At 45.4% G+C, this 27,655-nt stretch overlaps 2 protein-coding genes across 2 annotated transcripts in view; one reads left to right on the top strand and one right to left on the bottom strand.

The window, feature by feature from the left end:
* Positions 1–2,020: 2,020 nt before the first annotated feature.
* LOC135911586 (cytochrome P450 1A1-like) lies at positions 2,021–27,407 on the bottom strand. Its single transcript, XM_065444228.1, has 9 exons — positions 27,248–27,407; positions 23,410–23,589; positions 21,056–21,152; positions 20,743–20,898; positions 10,264–10,466; positions 6,614–6,739; positions 4,940–5,044; positions 4,033–4,164; positions 2,021–2,487 (listed from the first exon to the last, which is right to left on the bottom strand). The coding sequence occupies exons 1-9, from the start codon at positions 27,396–27,398 to the stop codon at positions 2,129–2,131; spliced, it is 1,509 nt and encodes a 502-aa protein (XP_065300300.1). The 5' UTR covers positions 27,399–27,407; the 3' UTR covers positions 2,021–2,128.
* Positions 14,125–27,655, top strand: part of LOC135910800 (steroid 17-alpha-hydroxylase/17,20 lyase-like) — a 74,871-nt gene continuing 61,340 nt past the window's right edge. Inside the window, exon 1 of the mRNA XM_070535616.1 lies at positions 14,125–14,193. The gene's annotated coding sequence lies outside the window, so the exon portion shown is untranslated. The remainder of the gene's footprint in view (positions 14,194–27,655) is intronic.

Genomic DNA, 27,655 nt, shown 5'->3' with positions numbered 1-27,655 from the left:
AGATAATTACGAGTTACGAAAGGTTTTGCGATGTGTACGAATGCGCAACAAAGCAAGCTTATAGTCATTTGACGCCCTTTTTCTTCCACATAACTGAAAAATAAAAAAGCGCTCGTGTGACAAATGCTCGCGTCTGGAGGTGATAATCATCGTATCTTCTTTTTTATCTTCTTCGGCGTTCACAGAGTTGCACAGAAGGAATTTGTTTCTCCTTGACAAACTGTCAATCAGCAATTTCACAAGAAAATAGTAAGCTAAATAAGAAAGAATGCGCGAGGAAAACACGAAAAATTTCGGAATGCTGGTGACTGGCTTCTTCATAACAACACCACAGTCCACGCTGCTTTTGTAATGACGGGGTATTCAGCCTCTCAAGGATGAGCCGGAGTTGACCACGTACCCTATTGATCAGATGGAGTTGTCTTTGATATGCCTTCTTTATTTTTAAAGAAAAGTGATAAATAAAGAATATTTCCCACTGCGCATGAGGCGAAGAAAACTTCGCAAGGGTCACTCGACTGCATTAAGCATAAGGAGCTCCAGAGTCGCTTCAAACAGTGGAAGAAAAGGTTGTACTGGCTTTGTTAGTGATTATCTGAAAAGAACTAGGTGTTTTTTGCCCTAAATATTTCGTTTTCTTTTGAAGATAGTCGGTATTTTTTGAGGAGGTGGGGGGGTGTCCCTTATATGTGCTGTGACGCCCAAAAAATTGAAACGGAAGCTAACTCAGACAGTTGAAACATTTGATGTCATCTGTACGACATGTTACGACATGTTGTCATCATGACATGTTATGTCATCTGTGTCGAATAATCCGGTGTTTCTCCATACCGAGAGTTCAATCTAGGTTCCTGGACGTATAACTCCTGACGGCGAGCTGCATCTTTGCGTACGATGTCGTGTCATCATTGTCCTGTTCACCCTCGTAGTCGAGAAGCTGCCGTTGTTCTGGCTATTGCCCCTAAAGGTTTAATTTGAGTTATCCACTAACATATATAGACTGCATTTAAGAATTAACGAGGCTTCGCTTATGCTTAGCCTCGGCGAATATGTTATTATGGAGGACAGTATCACTAAGTGCACTGGTAAATTGTTCAAAGAAAGCACAGAGACAGCAGAGGCTCTTGAATTTTCACGAAAGCTGATAATAGTTTTATCGCTACTGCTTTAATATTCAACCTCTTTATTATTGTAAGATAGCACCTGTATCAGCCTGATATCGCAGTGTTTCACATATATATAAGCCTACTATCTCTGAAGAACGGACGAGGGCTTTTAAAGCCTTTTGACCAGAAGCTTTAAGAGCCTAGAACTTCAAGAATTGGCTACATGAAGGTCAGAAATAGTATAATACGCTGATTTTATGTATTTATTGTAACCATAACTTTAAGTCCTTACACAAAGCGCAGGTAGAATGGTATCTATAGTGTCCACGACATCAATCTTTTCACACGGTACTTTACATCACCTTTATTTGCCCTCCCCCCCCCCCCCGCGGCAATCTTTCTCCCAATTTAGGTATATTCCCCCTTCCCTCTACTTTATTACCCAATAAAATGCGCTTGACAACACATAGATCCATTTCACGACGAGTGTAAATACGCCGTAGCTTTCGCAATGTAGCCAGTGCGAAGTCATTATTGGCGGGCTAAGGGCAACTATAAAACGCGATGTGTTTGTATAATCACAAGCCCGTTTAGACCTCAACATTAAAAAACGGGGAACTAAGAAAAAACATCCTGTAATATGGGTGGTGTTGTAGACACTAAGCCGTCAACTTCCCCCTGAAATTCGCAGGTAAAATCCACAAATAGCACTGTCCTTGACATTACCTTCAATTTTGCTTTGAGCCCACGTTACAAGGGAATCGGTGGAAACTATTGTGATTACGCCACCGGCAGGGCCGCGGCGCATGTCCTCTAATTATGGGGAAAGTGGTTTATTAAATAAACAAGCTAAAAGACTTCCCCGATGGATTTTTTTTCACATAAAGGGGCGAGCAATTGTTGTCCTCTGCAAAGAAGGACGGCCTAGCAGAAGCCGAGGTACCAATCAAGCACATCAATATGCCATTCAGGTTTGGTTCGTCCACCACAGCACACAATAAGGTTCTGTAAACGACGTATTTTCATTTCATTCTCTTGGCGACGATTACACGCCGGTCTGCCGGTGCCAACAGCAGTGTTGTGCCGTCGGTTCGCGTGGGGTCGTAAACCTCGCCAGGCGGCAGGCTCCAGGTCGTGCGCTGCATCAGCCTGACGAGAACGTAAAAGAGAATGGTGGGCACGAGCTTTTCCGCAACGCAGCGTCGGGCGCCCAGTCCGAAGGACAGCAGCGCGGATTTGTCCTTGGTGGACAGCGCACCCGTCAAAGCGTCCAGGAACCTCTGGGGCTTGAAGGATAATGGATCTTCCCATAAGCTCGGGTCACGGCCAGATTTGAATATGTTGTAGAGGACAATAGCGTTCCTGGGTATTAGCACACCGCCTGCAAAGACAAAGTACGACTTCCGTCAACAGTGCCATCGGTTATTCTTCGTGAAAGAGATGTGCTCTCACGGCCTTAACCGTTTTTCTTGCGGGTGCAAACCTAATTAGTTTGACTTAGTTTGTAAGTTTTTTGCGATCTCTACTTACGCTGAGTGTTTGCATATATGGGAGTGTTAAGACGCGTGGACGTTTAATTTCGTGTTTTATTGCACTTTGTGCACGAACTTCCATAGGTTAACATTAGGGCACTTGAGATTCTTCCGATGGCTAGCTTTTCTTCTATTACGATAGCAATTATATGGACACTCCAGGCGAATTTCTGCTGTCGGTCGGTTACGGCGACACATAACGCGGCTGAGCGCAGTAGCGCGCGGCCTATCTTAGAGGCAATCTGCGGCGGGTTCGAAGTCTAGCCGATCCGATATAGCTGATGCCTTCGCGTAGATTCAGTTGTTGCGCGCTTAGTTCGCGTTGACGCAAGAGGCAGCACGAAGGAAAAATCGCTCGCTGCTGCTGCCGCTCTTCCTCACTCTACGATGGTCCGACAGCGAGTGTCTGCGGTCATCAAGTGAGATTAGTTCATGTTTTCCTGTGCACGCGTAACACTACGCTTGTTAATTTAGTCAGTCCACGAATGTTTACAAATTTACACGGTTGATAAATATGCTGTCTCTACTTCGCATAGGTGTCCAACGATTTGCTATGGCAATTGATGCTTCGTCCTTCCGGTGAAACTGCGACATTTTTGTCTTATTACTACGGCGAAGACATGTTACAGCCCGTTTCATTACGATATGGACCGATCTTGCAGGCATAAAATGCTGCACAGCACTTTCGTAGCGTTATCTGCTAAGAGGAAAAGACTGGGGAATGTGGCCTGATTCCAAAGGTGGTGCAGTCGAACAGAGCGTCTCAATGTGTTAGCAGTCACAGCGCCTGAATGGGTGGAAATGGCACGCTCCCGCTCGTGAAGCACGCGAAATATAATTAAAAGTATGTGTAAGAACGGCAACTGGCCGGCTCACACGTGCTTTAGACCATGCTCTGTGACATGACGTACAAGCCGGTCATCTCAAAGAACCAATTAGTAGGCGTTGGCTCGAAATAAACATGCCTGCGATCGTGGCATAACGGTAAGCCACAAATTGGGCACTGAGGGAGATTCAGAGCGATTGATGATTGTGGCCAGGCGGTTAAAGCATTAAAGGGAGGGAGGGATGGAGGGAGGAGGGGTGGCGTTGTGCTCTGGCTGCAACTGCGCATTCCGCGACCGGGCTGAGTAAGCTGAGTACGGTTCACTTTAAACGTATGTTTACATGACGGCTAAGTACATCATCGTAGTGATACGATAGAACATTATGACGAAGTACGCGGAGGGTGGAGATGTGTATGCTGGGGTAGTACTGCAGAGCAATTTAAGCACCCAGACATTTCTGCGAATATCAAGAGCGTCGGTTTTATTCTGTTGTTATTGTTATAACCGCAAATCACATAGGCACAATCAACTACTCCTGTATTTCTGAATGCATACGTGGGCACTTGCCTAGCCATTCGTCATTCTGCACTCGGCGAGGCAACCCCAGCAGGGCGGGAGGGTACAGTCGCAGGACCTCCAGGATGCAGGCCACTGTGAAGGGCAGTCTATCACTGTCTTCCTTGGTTGGTCGCCTCTCACCTGTAGGAAGAGCCTTCTCACAGTTGACAACTAGTGCCTAGTCTTTGAATACTAACCCGAGCTTACGGTTTGCCACAACTTTGATATTTTTTATTCATCCAGTGTTCTACTGAATGCCATATTTCGTGTCATTATTCTACCTTTTTACGCAAACTTGTTTCCTTTCCCAAGCGACAAGGAGTAGCCGGTGCCACCATAAAGGCGCCAACCTCTCCTAATATTCACTTCAATAAAAAAATCGCAATTCTAGCGGACTGCCCATTTACGATGCACCTCAAGCACGCCACTATTCTCGCGAATTTCTGTTGCAGACTCTATGAATGCTCAAGCACCAAACATTCAAGAAGCTGACCTAAAAATCCCCATCCGCCATTGAACCCAAGTATTTCTCATTTTTCAAAGGAGGCTCGAACGCTATGACGAGTGCTTTGGGGGAAAAAAAACCTTGGGGAGTCCATGGCAGTTATTACACATCTTGTCCTTCTTGTAGAGTGACCCACAAGTGCAATTTACCATGTCCATGGCCTGAGCCCCAACATACGGGCAAACGTGCACTTTGGCCATGAGTAATGCGGCCACAAAATCTCTTAGACAGACGGCGCCTACTTCGAGTCCGTCTAATGAACGAAGACCAGAGTTGTGACATCACTCTGTTGATAATTGATAGTTTGACGAATTCTGACACAACCACTGGTTTTCTTTTTCTTTAAGGATGTGTAGTAAAACGTGTAAAATCTTTTTACTGACACTATGAACAGACAATACTGTCACGCACCAATCACAGTGTCGATCTCACTCTGGACTTTCCTCTGGATGTCCGGGTTGCGCACGAGCTCAAGAAGCAGCCAGTCAGCGGCACTCACTGAAGTGTTTAAGCCGGCTGTAAGCAAAAAAGAAGGGGGGGGGGGGGGGGGGGACGCTGCATGTAATCAATCAATACTTTTATATTTTTTTAATCAGTATAATTCTGGCACTAACGAAAACGATGTGGCTTCTTTTTGAGCAGCAATGTGAACAATAATAAAGACGTAAGAGACACACCTATAGAGAGCTTATCTTTTTATGTAACTTACATCAGCAATCTCAGGGAAAAAATACAGTTTATATTCACAAATACATTCTTACGATAGACTTGTTATTCAGAGTAGATGCGAGCCTATTCTCATGTACGTTGCACATAATATTACCGAAGCCGGTCGGCGAATGGCAACAAGCACTCCAGGAGTCGAATTTGTGCCGCACGTTTTATATTATGAGCAATATATAGATAGTGTACTACAGCACAATTAAACCTTTTTTCCGGTTATGACAATACTGCCACTGTTCAGCGTTCTTCATCACTCAAAATATTTGACACCGGCATATATAATAAGTACAGTGCATTTCACGCGATGGTGCTAAAGTAATATTTGGGGGTGGGACAAAATCTCTTAATGTACCCTACTAAAGATACGATCATTATACGCAGCGCCAACGTAGATATGACATACTGTTACGGAAGGATAAAAGAAGGGAAAGGAAGAAGATCGCGAGACGCTGACTGCTGCGGGTTGTTGCTGGTAAGCCATCTTAACCGTATTGACTCTGCCTGTATATATATTGTAAATACAGTCTGTCTATCCTCTCAACATTCCCGTAAAAATGTTGAGCTGCCTATTAGAGATAAATTCTGAAATCAACTTCAATCCCGCTGAAAAGTCATCTCGAGTGCTCAGCAGTTTGAGTTTTTGTGAGCGCTGAATATTTGTGGAGTAATAACAGTGCTGGAGCTTCAGTAAAGTTATCTAACACGTCATAAGTGTTTCTAGAAATGCTCAAAGAGGACACAATCATGGGTGCAAAATATGCCTTCTATCTGTACACCAGTTTGGCTCAAAAGCACGGGCACTCCAACTGAACTGTCTCAAAAACATTAAGGACTCGGTGGGTGTGAGAAAGAATTGTCTTCGCGTAATGTGAAGCTGATTATTGTACCCACGCAAACATTAACACAGGCCCTGTATCAGTTCTATAGAACTAAAAGAAACTTGTGGAATCCAATCTTTTTCCACACGCTCTCTTCAGTCACTCACCTCTCATACACCACCTTCCCCCAACACTCGTTACATAAGGTCACCTGGCAACAAGTTCATTTTGGACTTCCATATGAAAATTATCCGTAAATAATTATTAACTCGCATTATTGATTTGCTTTTAAAATTTAGCTTTCTTTTCAATGCAGAAGGAACATCTAGTTCAAATTACAATAGCCGAATCAAGGCATTCTTTTAAAGGATTAACCATAGGTAGTTTTAAATGTTTCTGCAAGGACCCTACTAGCTGTTCCAACGTTCTTAAATGAGATCGTTATACAAACAAAGAAAAGAAATCAAACTACGCCATTAAGTTTGTAAACGGCAGCTCAGTCATAGAATCTTTACCTTGCGTAGACACGTGGAGACACACCTACCTTCGAATAAGTTCAGCGCAATTTGCATCATGTTTCTTTCGGTCAAGTAGATAGCGTCGTTCTTGTCTTGTTCGATGGCTTCCTCTCTGGCAGCCAAAATAGCATGCACGAAGTTGAGTTCTTTACCTGCGCCCATCGCCCAGTATTCGCATTAATTGTGAGATATCTAAGTTGATTTAAGAGAACGCAAAAATTTTGATATAGACTTGAACATGCATGGAATACCGTGTGCGGTCTTCAACGCGTGTTCGAATAACAACGAATAACACTCGAATAACAACGACAAGAGACAGGACAGACGCAAGGAAACGGACGAAGCGCTGGGTAATAGCAGCGTGCTGTGGACTGGGCAAATAAGAAAAACTTAAACTTGCTAAGACTACTAGGCATATTACAGAACTGCGTTATAATTTTAGCTTTTTTCATTCTGTTCTGTTATAAATAGAAAAAAAGGAAATATTCGGCTGTGCGACGTGATATCCATACCTCGTGTTTTACGAACGCTCGCATTCAGTGGAAATAGAGATTTTCACTGAAATTAAAATAGATGCAGCGAATAATGCAATATAATATAAGAGCAACCACTGCATCAGCGGAAGGCTCTCGATATTCTTGTCGCGTACTGACTCAAGATTGTCGCAAAACGTTTAGAATTAGGGAAACAAATTATGTAAATTGTTAAGGTTCTTCCCATGCAATCGCGATACCTTCAGCGTGTGAGTTTTGACTTGCGCATTAATCAGCCTAGTGCCGCAATTATTCAGCCATGTAATAACGGTCGTCAAATTTGACCATGGCACCACACAGGCCGCCTAGTGTAGCAGGTCTACAGTGCAGATTCGACACCATGGCAGCAATCGCTGGATTGGATTCCTGACGTCGAACACGCACACGAAAACAAATTCTATTTCACTTCTACACTAAAGTAAATGACCGCAGAAGCTGCAGCTGGTCAGCCCTGCAGAGAAAGGAATCACAAATAGGCGTGAAAGAGGTATGCAGTGATCTTCGAATGCCCTCCTCCTGACGCTTTCCTCGGCAGTGTTTTCAAGCTTGGTCCGTTGAGGTCCTCTCGTTCTCACGCCTGATCCATGACATGACGTGAAACGCCGCTAAACCAAGTGAATCCCTGAGGCTAAGAAATAAAAAATCTAAACTGTAACAGAGAGGTTTCCTTGCCCTACACCTGATCAGCACCGCTTTTCATGGGCAGGTTCTGACGTGTTCGCGCTTTCTTCAACGTGAAAAAGTGCTTCAGTTCTCTGTCCTTCTCTGTCTGTCGCACATTTTAACGTTCAGGTTTATGAAAGATATTGGGACCACAACCGCAAAGGATGTTGTAGCACCGTGCGGAAAGGTTTTCCTTATACAGCATATCAAAAGCAATAGATAGTACACACTGTTCTTTAAGTCCAATGAAAGTACCAGGCGAACAAAATTTTAGACACCTCTGACGACGATTCTAAAGAACGGCCGACCGATGGCGTTCTCTCAAAATTCGATGTTGAAGAAGCCTTTGGCTTTATTGGAAAGTTGTGTACACTTTTAGGTGAAGCCGACTACAATGCAATAAATGAGCTTTCTACCCTCGAGCCAGCGGATTGAAAGTTCAATATGGAGCCCAATTAAGCCTTTCAAAATTGTAAAGCTAGCCTCTCCGCAAGGCAGTTTGCCAAACTACTGGATAGTCAGTTTTGCAATCGTCACATGCGAGCCCTGGTTGCCTGTCTTATGGAATGAAAGATAGACGTGGTTCTCGTAATGTAGAGGGAGAGAATAAACATGTTTATTAGATAACTGAAGCTTTCGAGAGGCGTCCTCAATTCCACAGCTTGGAGCTCGAGCCGTGTCCGGACACCCTCGCAATCAGCCGTTGCTGATCCTCGAGATCGGAGCTTGCGAAGGCTCTCTTCCAAAGCTCGTTGGTTTGATAAAGGTTCGGAGTATGTAATGGTGCCTGTCTGCAACCCCCTACTATGGTCCCGGGTACTGCGCAGAGGTGGCATTGCGCAGAGGGGGGGAGAGAGAGTAAGGAAGAAGGAAAGGCAGGGAGGTTAACCAGACCGGGTCTAGTTTGCTACTCTACACGTGGGGAGATAAACGAGTATTGAACGAAAGAGAGAGAAAACATGAGCCTATACCGCACCTTCACATGCACTAAGTTAGGTGTAGGATGTCTATAGCCGGGCACTCAAGTCTGTTGCCTTCAGGTAGTAAGGAAGCGCTGAAACTGCTTTCTGGGCTAATTAACTGTGAGGCCAGGCTCCCAAGATCTTTGCTTATAGCATGTCAGCTAGTCTATTCAAGGCACACTGGAGAGTCTGACGTTGGTTATCAAAGCGAGAACAGTGGCACAGAAGATGACTGATGGCCTCTTCACACTTGCACTTAGTGAACGTTGGTGGGCCCACCATTCCAATACGATAACTGTACGCGTAGGAGTTGGTGAATGCTACTCCTACCCACAGCAAACACGGCAGTGTTGCGTCACGTCGTGAAAGCTTTGCTAGTAATTTAAGTTTCAGTGATGGGTCGAGGCTGTATAAACGACTGTGGTGTATAAACTTCTGTGGTGTGTGCCAGTAACGTAACGTGATGGTACGAGCGAGACTGCTAAGCTCTCTTGCAGCGTCTACTCTCGATAAAGGCATAAGGAGTGTCAGTGTGCCAGCATTGCGCAGAAAGGTGTATGAGGGCTATGAGGTGATCTCTAGCTGGGTGGGGGAATGTATTAACTTCTAGGGCTCAGAGGAATCATTCCTGCTACCTAGATAGTGACTTCTGTGGAGTGCGTATGTTCTGCGGGTTAGCTTGTAATGTGTGATGATTTGGTACGAGACTAGAGGGTGCATGCGCTCATGATCCGATTCATGATGAAATCACCTGCAAAGACGAGCTACAAGCATGTTTGGTTTCGTTTGGTTTCCCGTTAGTGAAAGGAATACACTCACGGTGTCGAATTGGCGAAGCGTCGGGTGGCATTACAAAATAAATTTAGTGTTTACCTAAAATGTGCAGTTTGCACTTCTTCGTCATTTGAATAACGAACGGTGCCGCCTCTAGTTGGAAAAGTGTGGCATGCAGAGATGCGCACTTGCAAATTAGGGGGAGAAAGGAGGAGTAGCGTTGCGTGCTGCAGGTAGACTTATCCTTGCAAAAGTTGCCTGCCATTGCTCCACCCGACCACCACCTGTCAAAAGCAGTACGGTCTTATGGACGTCATAGTCCATCTAGTAACATAACCAGCATCCGGTACCACAAGAAACTTGACACGTAGTGCCACAGGTTGCCCATTATTCAATCCCCGTCGAACCGCATCCCTCACCATTCACACTCCAAGGCGTATCACGGAGAAACTTCAGTAGAAGCCGAAGCACCTTTCTCCTACATGTCCAATGTCTTCGCGGCAACAAACTGGCTCTACAACTTGAGTGTGGGGCCATCCTGCGCTTCCTTACTACTGTACATTCTGAGCAAATCTCAGGACACTCTAGTAAGTATGGGTCAATGCCACCAAAAATTGGACAATGCATGCATGACCATGATGCTCCGAGTCCTGTTTTGCACCGCCACGCCAGAGTTTGCACTGACCCCGTGCAGACAGAATAACACTAAGAGTGAAGCCGTAAGATCTGGCAACCTTCCCTTACCCTGAACATACTCGTCTTTGGTCTTGTCGTACAGGCGGCTGAACAGGGCCAGCAGTTCATTCATGTGGCGACAAAAGGACCTCTCCAGGCGCCACTGCAAGACACCAAGCCACGGGGCAATATCGCTCTGCAGCGGAGACATGTCGGGCAGGCCTCGGTTTATGTTGGCCAGTTGCAACAAGTCCGGGCTGTTGACGTCGAACCTGAATTAAAATGAGGATGTATAACCCCACAAATACGTACCGATCTAAAGGTGCCAGGGGAGTTGTTACTGCCCACACCGCTTATTTCTTTACGGTATTAACAGAAATAAAGATGAATGAGGTAGAGAGATTTTAAGGATATCTGAAGAGCTTCACCTAGTGGCAGGTCTCGCACGCTATGCGTAAGTGCGATGGCGATTGGCGAAATAAAGTAAGTGAAGTAAAAAATTGACTCGCCATCCCGACCCTGCGAAAGTGGATTCCCAGCGAAGCTCTTAGAAAACCACTCAGATGCCGTTCTGCCTAGTCTTAGCACGACACCGTTGTTGAGCATTACGATTTCGCACTCTTCAACGCTCATCGTATTCACTCTGCTCCCCAGGAGTCCTAATTTTGCGGGGTCTACCCCTAACGGTCTTGCTGGGAATTAAACAAGTTGCGAGGCAGGCCTCACTCTTATATATATATATATATATATATATATATATATATATATATATATATATATATATATATATATATATATATATATATATATATAAAGTTCGGTAACGGCACTCACTGATTCGTATGCTGCTGTTTCCCCTTTCCCACCGGAGCAGCTTAGGCAACCGCAACCTTTACCGGGAAAGACAAGCGGGGAGGATGAACGTGTCTCGCATTGTTCACGGGCGCCTTATCATCCATCGTGTGGTTTTGACGCTTGTTTTGTGCTTTTCTTTACTGAAATGAATATTGAGGTGCATGTTGTATGCCTGATTCCAAAAGAAATATGCACTTTTTTTCGGTATTTTTTTTTGCTGACGGGCACAAAAAATCGCCACCAACTAGAGGCTAATTAATAGCTTCACTGTAAAACAAACGCAGTTTGCCCGAAAGGAGAACCACCGATTGCTACAGCAAATTAGTAAACAGCTATACGAAGTGAGGATGGTAGTTTTATCGGCCGTATAAACTTTGGAACATTCGCTTAGTAACTGAATTAACAAGCATGGGGTCAGCACGCACAAGCAAACATGAAGAATCCAATCGATGTGCGCGGACACTAACTTTCAAAGCGGTGGTGTGAGCAAGCGCGGCAGGAGCAGCGAGCGAAGTGACCTTCATGCCGTCTATCGCTTCAACGCGAGAGCGGCTGCAACACAGCGCGCACAAAGGTATGAGCTGTCTGCAGATACCTTTCGAGATACGGCGCACGCGACTGCGCGCGGCCGTGCAAAGTACGCACCGGTCGCGAAATGCGCAGTTGCTGCCGGAAAACAGCGGCCCTCCTCCCCCTCCCCCTTCACCCCATGGCCTTCCGCGCGACAGAAGACGGCGCGCTAGCCAGTGGCGTAGCAACGGGTAGGGCTGGGGGGCCGTGGGCCCCCGGCGCACGGGGCCAGTAGGGGGGGGGGGGTGTCAATCACGTCTGAAGACGCCCGAAAATTGTCGATATATCCTCGACTACACCCGGGGGGGCGAGGGGGTGACAGAAGAGCTATCGGCCCCGGGTGCCAGACGCAGTGGCGTAGCAACAAGGGGGGGCCGGGGGGCCGTGGGCCCCTGGTGCAAGGGGCCAGTGGGGGGAGGGTGGTGTCATATACGTTTGAAGACACCCGTAACTTGTTGATATCCTGACCTTCCTCGTCTACAAACGGGGGGGAGGTGACACAAGACCTATGGGCCCCGGGTGCCAGACGACCTAGCTACGCCACTGGCGCTAGCTCTCCGCTTTCTCCTTCGTGCGCGTCAGATTGAGCCGCGATCGTCGGCTTTCCTCGTGCGCTTTCACTCGCAACATATGACATGCGACGCGTGCATTGACGCGAGGCGACGGTGTTATCGCCTCTGGACTTTATACGGAACATCACGGTGACGGCGAAAAATACGCCTGGAGTGTCCATATCATTTCTTTCGCAAAAAACAAAAGCCATACATAGAAATATCCTGATACATACTCTAACGCAAAAGTTACTTGCAGTCTGAAATAATAAATAATTATGAATAATTCAGTTGCAGACGTAAGATAAGGACCGCTATAAAAACACCGCCGAAAAGAGAAAGGGAGAGTTTATTTGTAATGAGACAAACGAAGATCGCACAGAAGAACCTTTTTACGCACACATGAGTTCACCAAGTCCAGCAAAACAAATTCTTAGACATTATATGGCTATCCTTGCCGTGCGTCGTTTCTAGAACAGGCATGTGCGGTTTATCGAGTATATCAAACACGTTACAAGATATCCTGCTTTATTATGATTGTTTAAGGTGAAAGCCTTAACTCTACGTTTCAAGGTCGCGTTGTGGGTTACAGAAAATATCACGTGACCCAAGGAAGACCACAAGCGAATCAAGGCATACCCATAGACATAGGGCTCCTTAGAAGGTGCATCGGGAAGCTTATAGTAGGGTTAGGCCAATTGAAATTGAAGGGTTGGTCAAATTGAAATTTGGAGGTGGGACAACTGAACTTTCGGTGTTGGCCAACTTAAAATTTCTGGTTTTATTAAACTGTTGCGCGCACAAAGACAGGACGCCGAACGAAGAAGGGACGCACAACATGCGCATGTTGTGTGTCCCTTCTTCGTTCGACGTCCTGTCTTTGTACGCGCAAAAGTTTAATAAGAACCATGTACAACCAACTCGCCCAAAACGTAACGCTTTTAAAATTTGTGGGTGGGACAATTTGAATTTTGTGGATGGGTCAACTTGAAATCTGAGGTGGGTCAAATGAAAATTTGGGGGTCGGGCAACTTGAAATTTGGGGGTGGGCCAACTTGCAATTTGAATGTGAGCCAACTGAAATGTGAGGGTCGACCAATTAAAATTTCGTGGTGGGGGTGGCGGAAGTTACATTTGAGGGTGGGCCGACTTGAAATTTGGGTTTGGCGCGAATGAAATGCGGGGTTGGGCCAATTTGAAATTTTGGAGGGGACCTGCTTAAATATGAGTGTGAGCCACCTTGAAATTTGCATGTGGGCAAATTTGAGATTTTGGGGTGGCCCAATGTACAACTGAACGCTGCTGAGCATCCTTCGAGTTCATGCCCCAACTTACATTTGGGGGCGGACCAACTTCAATTTCGTGGTGGGCCTACTCCAAATACGGGGTTAATTGGCACAAGTGAAATGTGGGGTTGGGCCAAATTGAATTGAGCGGTGGGTCAACTTGAAATTTGAGGGCGGGCAAACTGAAATTTGGGGTGAAACTTGAGAGCTTGAGGTGGCCGAATGTCCACTTGAACGCTGCTCAGCGTCTTTCGGGTTATGAATACCTCGCGGGCAAGCGAGCGCCTTGAGACGCTTGGCGCGTTTTCATTCAACCTTACCGAGGTGCAGTCAGATCGCAGGCGAGAGGGAGGTTGCGTGGTCAAGGAACGCGCGCATGACACTATTTAATATAAAGTATGGAGAACTGCTCTGGCAGACATACGACAACACAGTGGCACATGGCTTAAAAACAAAGGTTGCGGCGCTGAGCACACGAGGACGAAGTGAGACACAAACGACACACCCTTTGGCACCCGTATGTGTCGTTTGTGTATCACTCTGTCCTTGCTTAGCGCCCGTAACCTTTGTTTAAACCTCCATATTCAGAAATGCGTCTTGGAGACCACGCTTGACTTGAATGAAATGACGCCTGTCGTGAATGCACCGAAGAAAACGCAATGGGCGTCTTGGGCGCGTTCACATCAGGCGTCTGTCAAGTCAAGCATGGGCTTCAAGAGACATTTCTGAATACGGAGGTAAGTCCTGAGCCAACTAGCTCAGCAATAAGTTTTGTTAAAATGGCATATAGATTGTGCAGCTTCGAGTAGCACTGGCATTCGGTGTCGAGACGAGGGCCAGTGTCAAAAAAGTCAGTGACTTTTCAGTTCGTGAACCCGGGTGACGTGAAAGCGTATGGGTGCTATAGCGCACACAACGCTATCAGCCCTAGGTGCGCCTAGACGCCTGCACTGTCCGCATCGCAGATCGCATGCAAAACAGGGCTGGCGTGGCTGCGCCATACGCAGCAGCCGCCGGAGCAGAATGCCCCTTGTAAACATTCGCTATCTAAATTACCTAGCAGAGTGTCAGTGCGCGCAGGGAAACATGAACACTTCGCACTCGATGACCGCGGACACTTGTCAAAACGCTGGCGTGAGGAATCGCGGTGGCAGCAGTAAGTGAAGTGACCTTCATGCTGTCTATCACTTTAACACAAACTAGGCGTTGAGAACACAGCGCACGCAAAGCTACGAGCCGTTGGCCCTTCTAAACTGTGCCCTCAAATCAGATCGCTTTCAATATAAGGGTCGCACGACCGCGTGCAACCGCTCCGTGGTACAGTATGGTGTTACCGCTGGCAGGGTAGTACCGTTCAGTACCGCATGTTGGCACAGTGGTAAGGATAGCGTTCACGTATTCTTCCCTTGCGGCAACCAGGACTTTGAGACGCTGCGCCTCTGGTCGCAGCATCTGCGATCAGAGGTGGTGGCAGGCGCTGCACGGGGTTCCGACTGCGTTACTTGAGGAAATGGCTCTCAAAGTACCGGTTGGCTTCCGCGCACGCGTAAAGCACGGTGTTCAGGGGGAGCACGTCTCATAAAGGCACGTCCACGCTATCGGAAAACATGCCGCAACGGCTAACCGGCCTCCAGGGCCGCAGAACGTCTGCCGCGCGAGAGATTTCAAATGTAGACTCCACTTCGGCCAGCGCACCACCCGCCGCACGACCGACGGACCAATCGACGACCGTGAAGATACGCGCCTCTGCCACCGGCGACGCAAACATAGGCTGCAGCTTCTGTTCCAAGCACACTCATTCCCGCTAGGTAAAGTAATGCGTGAATTGTATGTACATTTTATGAAAAATGATATCCACTGCCAAACGTTAAACACGAACGAGAGCTCCGATACTTGTAGAGCTCAGCTGCAGTGCACGGCTACCGACTGCAGACGACCAGCGCCGCTAATATTAGCGCATTTTCTTCTTTATGTATAATAATTGCGAAGAGCGACAATAGCGGTAAGAAAATATTACAGCTTCTAAGGGTCCGTGATTCATTCCGAAGTGCCGTTAGCTTTAGCTCTGAAGTGAACCGGAGAAGCCCTAGTGACTATATTGGGCGCCGCCGAGCGATCAGTGGCGGTGAGGCTGCCGTCGCGACCACTCCTCGGTCGCTGAGTGGCCACTTCGCTGTACAGCTGCCGCACAAATGCGTCCCTGGCCCATCGCCTTTACGGCACGGAAATCTTGCCGTTCGGCGATCCGCGAACGGCAAACGGCGTGCGGCGAGTTGCCGTGCCAGTAACGTGGACGGGCCTTAACAGACTGCTACATAGTGCCGCAAATAACCACCTCCGTATGCATGCTCAACGTATTCTTGAATAGTAAGCACGTTTGGTTCTTCATAATTTTTTTCCTTATCAAATAATAGAAAACATTTCAGCAGCGCAACTTCAGGCACATGCTTGTCAGACTTTGAGTTCAAAGTGATGGTTCAAATATATGAAGGACCCTTAACAATTATTGTCCTCAAAATTTCTGCGCTGTCGCTGCCCGTAGCGCTAATTAAATACGCAAACGAAAGTTGCAGACAAACCGGAGCCAGTACGGAGGCCCATGTACCTTCTTCGTTCACATGCTTCGCGGCTTCTGACAAACACCGCCGATTTCCCGAGCTAGCAAGTTACGGTTCGGCGTAAAAGAAACACTAACTCTGTTTGTATGGTCAAAGGTTAAGTTCTCTGTACTTTAAGCAGGGAGAGACAGCAACGTGTCAAATTGCGTCTGCTGCGACGCGCGGTGCATTGAAAAGATGGCTGCCCCGACTGTTTTTTTATCTTATTTTACGCCGACCACGTGCTACGATATACGGACCACTGCTGAAAACTCTTGTACAAACAATTTCTGAACATTTCAGCTTCACAAAGTCAGGAATGTCACAGCGTACACAGATTTAATCAAAGTTGTAAACGGCAACTGATTGAAATGAACTGGACCGTAAAATGCTAATGTCATACGTTGCTGACCTGAAGGAAACAACGACGAAATTAACGTCCAAGCAAACCATTAAATAGGGTAAAAACTCCTTACTGCACATTGTTTAAGTCCTGCGAGCTTGCGGTGTAAACAAACGTCGTCGTGTTTGCTTAGACAGACTCGTGTTTGTTTACACGTTCGCGTTAGTGTTCTGTCAGAATTAATTTTCCTCTCCCTTTGAATTCCTCGTTATTCTTTTGTTTGTTCCCTTTGCTCTTGTGTGCCTTGTTCTTAGGTGATGTGACATCTATTCAGAAGCTTTATATTTATAATATAATATTATATTATAAATATAAAGCTTCTGAAAAGATATCACATAATATATAATATACATAATACATAATATATATTATAATATTTATATTATTTTATAATATTTTAGTTTAATTTTACTTTATAATATTTGAGGACAGAGCGAGTTCCCCTAGCCCTGTCCCGTGAAAAGTATATTCTCCACAAATATGCGTAATTTTCAAAGACATTTAAACGTTATGATAGTGTAAATGTAGATGATTGGTAGCTTTTACGCTATAAGCAATTTTTTTAAGCAAGAGGATAAAAAGCGAATACCTATAGAGATACATAAGGCTCCTTGAAAATGCAAGGGAAGCGTAGTGTAGGGGTGACCCAACTGAAATTTGCAGGTGGGCTAACTGAAATTCGGGTGTGGGTTAACTTGAAATTTTAGTAGTGGGTCAACTTGAAATTTGAACGTGGGCCAACTAAAATTTGGCAGTGGGCCAAGTTGAAATCTGGCGGTGGGCAAAACTGAAATTTGGGGGGGGGGGGCGCAACTAAAATTTGGGAGTAGTCCAACTTAAGTTTGGCAGTGGGCCAATGTGAAATATGCCGGATGACCCAACTTGAAATTTGGACGGGTGCCAAATTAAATTTGGTAGTGGGCCAACGTGAAATTTGAACGTGGGCCACCTGGTATTTGGGGGTGGGCCAACTTGAGGTCTTGGGGTGGCCGAATGTCCACTTCAACGCTGCTCAGCGTCTTTCGGGTTGTGAATACCTTGCCGGCAAGCGAGCGTGTTGAGACGCTGGCGCGTTTTCATTGGGCCTTAGCGTGGTGCAGTCAGAATGCAGGCGAGAGCTTTCGCGGTCAAGGAACGCTCGCATAACGCGGGTTTGCGAGAGCGACTGCGAGGGTGACGTGGCATCAGGGCGATGCACTCTCGAGGCTTCGCCGTGCTCCCTCACGGGTTGCAGAATCAAGCGTCCTTCCTTTCCTTAGATCACTAACATCATCATCATCATGCACTCTCCCCTCATGCAACGCCTTACGCGCTACTGTGACAGCTGGGATTCCCTTTCGACCGCTCCACTCCGTCGTGGCGCGCTGGTGCCCGGCGTTGAGGCTCAACCGGTGCGATTGAATTTAAGGGGTTGGACGGGGCGAAACAATCGGACAACCGTATACGAAAACCTGCGCATATTTTCCCACCTAAAAGGCCAAGAGTAGACGCGCATAAGCTAGGAAAAGCGAGTAAGCAAAACTAAGCAAAAATTCAAAGCCTTCCCACTTTGTGAAGGAGGATGACCAGTGAGACTGCACAACTATGCTGATAATAAATATATCGATTGAAAATAATAGACACATGCCACAAAGAATTTCGTTTTCTCACGATTTTTCTTTTGCTTTATGAAATTGCACACTCTGTTTTTTTTATTTTTAAACGTCCTTTGTTTGCTTTTGTGGATTTATTATTTGGTCACCAAGGTGACTCTCGCTTTATGACCGCTATGATATACGGCCAGTGGTTCTATGGCGACGCTGGAAAAGTTTTTGGCCAATGTGAGGCTTACACACGACCGATGGTGCGTCCTGGTTACACTAATGTTTGTGTAACATTGTATGATTGAATGTCGAACCTTTCCAAGAGAAACGGCACGAACCACGTTCCGTCTGGCCGAGACAGCTCTATGTTGAAATCACCCACAATTACAATGGAAGTGACGTTAGTAGGGGTGATCCAACCAAACGTGCATACGCTTGGTGTTTGCGGCACGATCTTCGTCCGTATCACGTGCCGCCCGCCTTTGCCGCGCGCATTCTCGCTTCTGTTCACGGCGGTGTTCTTCGCAATCACACTGTTCCTCCGCAGACCTCACCGTACGCGGCCTACCCATTGCACAGGTGCAAGGGAACTGATATAAGGTTACGTAGTTTCCTTATGGAGCCCATGACGTCAAACCACAGTCCATAATAATGAGTGTCTATTCCGGTTTTGATTTTTTATTGCGTTTTTATCACAATACGTTTTGACACTTCTCGCGATGCAACGAACTTAGGGCATACCCGACGATACGCTTTTGCTTTATGCTTTACATCTTTTAGCTACGCTTTTGCCTACGCACACAAACCACCAGGACCTAGCGTATAGCAGCTCCGCTGTAAAACGAAGTCACAGCCGGGCCAAACAATGCTTACGCGTTAGTAGAAAATTATCAGGATTTCTGTATCGATTTCTGAATATGGTCCCTTAGGTGGTATTCCGTGAATGTCCACCTAGTGGACACGTCCATTTCATCTGCTGCTAAAGTCAAAATTGGTTGGGCTGGGTTACGCGTAACCAGGAGACACGCACATTGAGCCAATCAACAGTTCAGCAGCAGACGAAATGGACATGTCCACTAGGCGGACACTTACAGTATAACCCGCCTGGTCTCCTGACGCGCGTTTTTCATGTGCCATATTTCTTTCCCTGATATAATGAGTGAATTAGCCTAGCAACAGGGTTTATCAAATCTAATCGGGGTGGGAGATTATTCGAAGTTTCGAATACGAATCGAATAGTACACGCTAGCTATTCGTATTAGAAAAATGAACTGGTGGGCATTTTCGAATATAGAAAGCACCCAAACGTTTCGCAACAACCGACAATTAAAGTCTGGCTACTGTTCTGTTCTCCACCTGCTAAACAAAGTGCCGCAAGCTATCAGAAGTGGAACAATGACAAAAGCTTTTGGAGCAGTGCAGAAAAAAAATGGTTAATGGGCTGCAGCGCGGAAACCGATGGAGACAAAGGAGGCACACAAAGTGCACAGACACTGCGCTGTCATTGTGTACGTTGTGTGCCTCCTTTGTCCCCGTTGGTTCTCGCGCTGTAGCCCTCTAATAGGTTCAGCCAACAAGCCGAACTAGTTACTCTGGTTAATATAAGCTTTGTTTTCAATTTAGCGGCGGAAATTTTCGTGACAACCTGTGATTGTTTGCCTGTAGTCGGTCACTAAGCGTTTCCTGCGTTCTAGTCATGTAGCAGTTTTATCTTTTACGCTAGAAGTGACATATTCCTTGCAACTGGCTTTTTTACGTGTTTCGGTGGCACACCAAGTCCTTCAGCAGCTTTCTTTCTTTTTTCTTTTTCCAGAGCTTCTGATTTTTTTGCCAACCTTTTATTTAGCGTCCTTACAAACCTAGTTAATACAGCAGCCATTCGTTCTTGAAAAGACTGTTTGCAACCAGGATTTAAAGATGTTGAGAGGCTATGCTTGCAGATAATTTAATGTCAATTAGCGATCTTACATATAAAACAAATCATAATCGTCCGGTATAGTTGGCTGGTTTTTTTTTTTTCGCTAATCAGCACATGCATGGTACCTACTTGAGCCAAAATAAGTATTTATGTTGTAAATATATGCGTCTGGCATTCCACTATTCGATATTTGATTCGAGCAGTAAACAGCGCTAAACAACAGGACGAAGGGAGGGACACAGGCCACAGTTCAAATGCGCACTATTCTGCAGTTGATTTGATTCGACATTCGATACTTTCTATTCATGTTCAGTTCTCGTTCGAATAAGCTTATATTCGCCCCTCTCTAAAATCTAATAAATCAAACTTAATTACACACTTCCAAGGAGACCGTCGGTGGTTGGGAATGTTAGTCACAAGCTTTAGGGTTCTCTAACAGTCTTCGAATATTTGCTTGTGAACCATACTTTCGCATTCCCTTTCATACATAATTCACGTTGTATTCTTCTGACCGCTTGCATCTTGCTGTTCTGCTAGGCACCAGGAATTTAAGGTTCCTCTGTGGTTATACGTCAGGCTGTACAGACTTCTACGGTGCAAATTGATTGTTCATGCATGCTTATATCTTTATACATCAGCAGCAGCCTATTTTAACTGCATATATATATATAAATATATATGCGAACTTTGAGTAGCTTTTTGCGCTATTTAGTATTAAACAATCGAACATTGACTGTGGCTGCCGTGAAAAATAGAAAACAAAGGTCTGAACAGACTGTTCTTACTTTGTGCTGAATGTCGATGCCGCCGTTATGTTGAAAATGATGAACAATAGAGGATCTCTCGCTTTTACTGTAACCATCTCGCCATGTAACGAATTCACATAGGCATCGACGACGTCACAGCAGAGTACTTCTAGGTTTTCGCTAGAGGTATGCTTCCTGCAACCGTAGAATGAAAAAAGAAATGTCGACATGTTCACACAGGAATTCAAAGAAAAAAAACGAATCATATCGATCTATTGCTACAAAAGGCATAGATGCACTTTAAGCATCGTCTAACTATAACGAGAACCCTTCTTTAGGGAATACCCCTTACCTCACTGCAGCCAACGCGACTTTTCTGAGCGCTTTCCACGTTAGGTTTGCATCTTCAAAAATGATGTCATGATCTCCTTGCTGCTTGTGCATTGCCCCTGCAAGCGAAGCGTGTTTTCTTGTAGTCATTTAAAGAGCAACCCGCAAAAGGCCTTTATTAAATGCGAAGCATTTCTTGGCGAACATTTGCCACTTTGACAGTATCTCTTTATTTATCGTAACCCTAACTGGCATGGTATGACAAGAGTGTATGACGAACATAAATGCTCCGCCATGACATGAATGTCATGGCATGTGTGTCATGTAGGTCCTGCAACAGCTGCCTACTTTTCGGTTCTCTCATGGTCGTTTCGTTGTTTTGGCAGGCTCCCCTCACACTGCTTCGAACAACATCGATACCCACAGGGCGTGGAATCTGCGGGATTTTTCATTAATGTACTTTTCATTGCGATTTAGGCTCCCCAATATGCCTGAGATTTAGATCTAGATATTGCATTGGAAGATAGCGCACAAAGTGGCTTTCCAAGCTGAATTTGCTTTGCTTTCTCTTGCGCAGTTCTTTTCTTGTGAGTTCAACTGAAAACACTTATCCTAAGTTGCACGCGTGGCTTGGGTAAAGCAGTACTCGAATGTCAGAGGCTAAACGTTTCGTGAGTGTCGCAAATCAACGCCGTTTATTGCGCATTCTAAACAATGAAATATATTGGCGAAAGAAAATCTGAAATTTATGAAACGACAAGGTTTGAGGGACATAGTGCATGACGTTCAATGTTTGACGGAAGCCCGTCTGGCCAGGATGGAATGTGGTGAAAAGGTAGATAAAAACCCGGGGCACTACGCCGACCAAAGTAAAATTTAAAAGAAAAGAAGACGTTTCGGCGGCCACGCAATCGACTGGGGGAAGGCACGTGTCCCTACGAGGAACAAATGGCTATCTCGAAGCCTTTATCTTGAGTAGCTCATGATTCCGACTACGCCACACACTCTGAAGAGGAGCGATGGCAATCTGCCGTCAGTGTAAGCACGCTGCCTGCGTCACGTGTTAAAGAGTACTTAAACAAACTGCTCGAATACCTGTGTTTATATAACCTGTCAACAAGGCCTGTCAACAACGGAGCCGAAACGCCTTCTTTTCTTTTAAGTTTTACTTTGGTCGGCGTAGTGCCGCAGGTTTTTTTCTACCTTTTCACGACATAGTGTACAAAGATCAGGAAGTATGGTTCACATTATAATATACACTTTTTTCCACGTCTGTCAGTTCTAAACCTATAAAGACAGTCGTACGTCCATAACAAAACACCACTAACAAGCACGCGCAAAAAAAAGTGTACCGACTAACAATGAAAATTAAAATAAAGTGATCATGATTGTATGTATAATGATTGTGGTTGCATTCGGTTGTAATGTTGACAAAAATAGGTTATTTGTAAGGTGTATGCTACAAATTTACATAATCTTGTAATCGTGAAAGGGATGCAGGGGAACCCAGGGGCTCGACTTTCGTTAGCCGCAACCATTTGAAGCGAGCAGACAACAAAGTCAAGTAAAGCATGTGGGAAATTATTTGTAGTTTTAATTGAAGCGTAGAAATGATAAGCTGGAGAAAATTGAATGCGCGCGAAACAACAATTTTCCGTCGGTGGGAGCCTAACCTACAACCTCGGCATTACGCGTGAACAAGATTAAACCTGAGGAGATTAGTCAATGCCACTCACGGTCTTGGCGGTGGTTGTGGAACATCCTACGTGAAAAGGATGTTCCACATCCAACGCTAAGGTCATGCGTGGCGCTGTCTAATGCTCCCCGGGTTAGATCTCGTACACATACATAAATACCGAAGAATGTGGATGTGGGAACAGCCGTCGCCGTAGCCCAATTGGTTGTGCAATGCAGGCGTAATGCGGAGGTTGTGGGTTCGGCTTCCACCGGCGGCAAGCTGTTGTTCAGCCCACTTTCGGTTCTCTTCAGCTCATCGCTTCTATGCTTAAAATGAAACGACAAATAACTTCCCATATACATACCTTGGCTTCATCGTCTGCAGGCTTCAAATGTACATGATTGTGTACAATTGCACAAAGTTGATGAAACGTCGCACAACTTCAGAGAATGTCACTTCTAAGTATGTTACGTAACCAATAAACTTCCACTTTGAATGGTCAAGCTTGTGGACTGCTGTTTCGTGATTCTATGTCAGTAAACGAAGATCAGGCACTGAAAGACACACAGAGAAACTACGTACGACGAGCAAGACGGACACTCCTCTTGCCCATCCTCTTTGTATGCAATTCTTTTAGCACATAATGTGCGAGTAATAAATTCCGAAGTAGCCTGACAAGAAACTTTCCAGAGACTCACCCATATTACAAGGAGGTCGTCCACCAAAGGAGTTTCTCTTAGCTATGAACGCCTCCTTAACAATAGCGTGACTGCCCAAGACTACGACAGGCTTTTCGCCCATCCAGAAGGTGAATACTTCGCCGTACTTGTCTGTCCATGCCAAGATACTCTCCTTGAAGTGTTTCCTCGCTCCAACCGCTGGATTATTAAAGAAGCGGTAAAACAAAATATAGGTTAATATTTGTATTTTTCATCATTTGTATTGGTTTCCGCGTCAGGCGATACGCTATCGCAGGAACCATCCATCCATATAGGATTGATGAATGGACGAACCATTCATTTGGAGAGGCCATAGAAGCTACACGAAGATGGTAAGCTAGTTTCACGAAATAAATAGAAAGCAGGAGCGTCGTTCACCATGTATCTACATGCCACTCTCAACAACGAGCAACCATTCCTTGAAGAAAAGTTGGGTGTTTGTTCTCCTGTTGCTCACGGGTGTACATTATTTTCGCAAAGCCATGTGTTTATTCGCATATCTTAGATGTAAAGCGCAAACGAATCCTTTTTTTTATCAATAGTGCTTGTATTTGAGTTCGCCGTATCAATTTCGACAACGCAAAGCGCTTTTACGTGGAACTATATGTCGTTATACATATACTATGTTGAATTACACCGCGTTCGTCGGAGTTACCATGGCCACGAATCTGAGCAATGACCTTGTGTTCGACTGCATACCGCAAATCCATCTGTGAGATGCCATAGTGAAGATATTGGGATCAATTCTGACAACCTTAGTTGGTGTGTTTGTTCAATGAGCATACACAAAGGTGAACGTAGGCTGCATTATTACCGGCTATCTCGAGACGCAGTTAACCCAACCTTTCGCATAGAACACGCCCACACATAGTTCGCCCTCATCAAGATCTAGCCCTCATCAAGATCTTACTAACACATAGTTCAAACGCGTAGTACAAAAGCATGCTCATACAAATGTGTATACTAAGCTCAGTAAAGGAGCGTTTCTGCACGGCTGTTCGCATAGTGAAACTTCTGAATCGAATGTAATACAAATATTTGAGATGCATGACAGCCGAATATCGAATATAATATCGAATATTTTCTCATTTCTGAAATATTAGAAATGAAATATTAAATATGAAATATTAAGTTTGCGCAGTCAGTAAAAAAAAAAGTAAGAAAGTTAATGAGATCGGGCTAACAGGTGTACATTGGCACATGCGGGTAATACCGTTCACAATTACACGTCCAGACAACTGAGAAACCTTTATTTGTCAAATATAGGGTTTCGATTATCTGAAGAACCATGGAAATAGTAGTAACGTAACAAGGAAACAGGTACGCCACAAGGTACACATGTCTAGAGTTGTATTTGATGAAAAGAGAGAAGTGTCACACTACATCACCGCACATTGTTTTAAACGTTCCCTAACATGGTGAGAGTGGTCAAATGATGAAGCCAAACTAATTGGAATATAGGTTGCCTACAGGGTGCCGTTCTTATTTAATGACAGGAAAATACCAAGCAGAAGTTGTCTGCACTCTGCACTCAGACAGGAAATGGTGTTCTTGCGGAGCTGCCGCATCTATCCTGCAGCGGGATAATTGCGAACAGTCCTGACATTCATCGTTCTGTCGACTTGGAGGCTCCAATAATTGTTTTTATTCCTTTTATATTCTAAAAAATAAGCGTTCGGTAAATTCTATCGCTGAATTTCCGATTCGAATACGCATTGAATAGCAGGGACCATTTGATCTGCACTCGAAATTCTGAACATTCACACGCCCCTAGCGTTTTCGCTTTCTGCCTCGTCTCAATGTGGCCACCGCATTTGGGAACCGAAAACGCGACCTCGAGGTCAGCAATAGACCTCAGCAGCAAATGGGCCACCGCAGAGTTTAGCAGATCGGTAGGTCGCGGCTGGTCAAAAATTTGTGACGCATGCTTTCGGAGAGGCGCAGACAATGCGCAACTCTGCTTGAATATTTCACTCCCTGCCAAACTTAGCTACACTGCTATCTTCTCTGTCACGCAACATGTTTTGAGAATAGGAAGAAATCTACATGTACATCAGTTACCCGAGGGTGCAGGGTTTCTGGAGGCGAGTGTTCTAAACGTGTGTCGCGAGTGTTGAGGTCTGCCGCTGACCTGCGGTGCACGAGTGTCGTTGACACATATTTACATAGAGAGTGCGGGCCGACTGAGCTCCCTCGGTTGAAGTTGGGGCAGCTGCTGAATGTTACTGCCGCGCTGAGTAACACATTTCCAGTGATTCCAGAAAAAGTCAGAGAACAAAAAAAAAACAGGGCAGGGAAGATGCTGGTCATCAATTGATTTAAAATGCCGGAACCCGTGTGGCACGCGGTAGCAGGCGAAATACCTTGAAGCGTGGCACATTCGTCAAGCCAGTCGTCACCGATGTGTATCACACAAGTTTTGACGCAGACAGTCGCACTCTTTCATTGTCAACGAGAAAGAGGCAGTGCTAATACATTTGTCGCACAATTTCTTTGTTTATCTTGTAAGCCTCAAGAATCAATGTGCATTTTTCATCTTTGTACTTTCCCATAACACGTATGCGTTGAAACATAGGTGCGCCTCGCATTGCTGCAGTGGTCTGCTAAGTTGCCGCATCCCGCTACTGCGCGTATCTGCACTCGATGTTCCCCGAGTCTGTCGTTTACGCAGCGCCCAGTCTAGCCTACGTACCATTTTCCAGGTGACAATGGGATGCTATATACAACCACTGTAGTGCATGCAATGATAGGCGTGGCGTGCTTCTTTCCTTTTTTTTTGGCATACAGGTCCTGTTTGCCTGTTGTCATTTAGGGCTGGCGCACATACGAGCCAGCTTGTCCGTCACGTTCTTCGGAAGCGCTGGAAATGCATCGGTTATCAGAAATTCAGCTAGCCCAGCTGTCTGCCGTAAGGTTTATTGACACGAGCTCATATACGGGTTGGATACCGTTTCGGGAGCGCCTTTGTGATCCGCGTACGTGGACTGTGCCATTACGAGAAAACAGGTCGGGTGTTCACGAGCGCGGCCATATTGTGCAGCCAGCGAATGCGCAGTTCAAGGCAGCGATTGCCTCCGTCTGTGTCGTTCTTTGTGTATATGTTTTAGTTCGCGCTGCTATGACCTCGTGACGTAAGTTCGTACTTGAAAAACTTTGGTTTGCTTTAGAGAAATCACTGGTGCTATAAAATTGCGGCTTATTACGATATCTGTATTAGAGCGCGACGTGACATCGCAGAACCAATGCAAAACAATTTTAATAGTGTTCCTCGAGCACAATAAGACAAATATCCTCAGCAAATGCTTTTGGAAGCAAAATACACTAGTTCAAAATATGAAGCTCCATCTAATGGCTCACATAGCGTCTGTAAGCTTCAAGTGGCAGCTTTCAGCACAGGATAACAATTTCCAATTTGCATTGAAATTTCAGATTAACGGTATTTTACGCACAGACAATGGCGTATGTGGGTTTTGATATTTAATAAAGCTAAATTACTTGAACTGTAGCACTAAATACTGTTGCTTAAGGTACCAGAAAACTAGTTTACTAAATATACGCTTAAATCACTATAAAATGATGGGGTTTGACATGCCAAAACCACTTTCTGATTATGAGGCACGCCGTGGTGGGGGACTCCGAAAATTTAGACCACCCGGGGTTCTCTAACGTGCGCCTAAATACGCTTAAATCACTATGTCATCATGTTTATGTCATTATCTAACTACATTCGGTTGCAGCTGAACCAAAGAATGAAACTCTGTCGGTATTCTTTTTTTCAATGCTACCACGTGCGATGATGGTGAAGATTATCGCTTACCAAGCAAGTTTCCCACAATAGGCCATGGAAAGGGACCTCTAGGGTGCCTCGACACGTTCCGGTAAAAGCGAACAACGTGCCAGATGAACAGCGAAGCAAAACCGATCACGATGCAAGAGTTCGCCTGCGCTGATGTGTTCAGGTTGAACATCCCGAAGAAACTGGGCTGTGTGCAGGAACGTTCAATCACTCGTCAGCCTACAAAGAAGATGGTTGTCTCGAAAAAAAAAGTTATTTCGCTGATTCTGGCCCACTTGCGTTTCCTTCATTTCAGCACTCGAACCCACCGAGCACCACACGCTCGTAAATATAACTCTGGCTCGAAAATGCTTCCAGTAGGCCACACCATGCCGCCTATTTTAGCACATATATTATTAGTATTTCTTCTGATTATGTGAATAGGATTCG

The sequence above is a fragment of the Dermacentor albipictus genome, chromosome 1, assembly GCF_038994185.2.
Source record: "Dermacentor albipictus isolate Rhodes 1998 colony chromosome 1, USDA_Dalb.pri_finalv2, whole genome shotgun sequence".
Taxonomy (NCBI): domain Eukaryota; kingdom Metazoa; phylum Arthropoda; class Arachnida; order Ixodida; family Ixodidae; genus Dermacentor; species Dermacentor albipictus.
The sequence above is the reverse complement of the archived record's forward strand: the minus strand, read 5'-3'. Positions and strand labels throughout refer to the sequence as shown.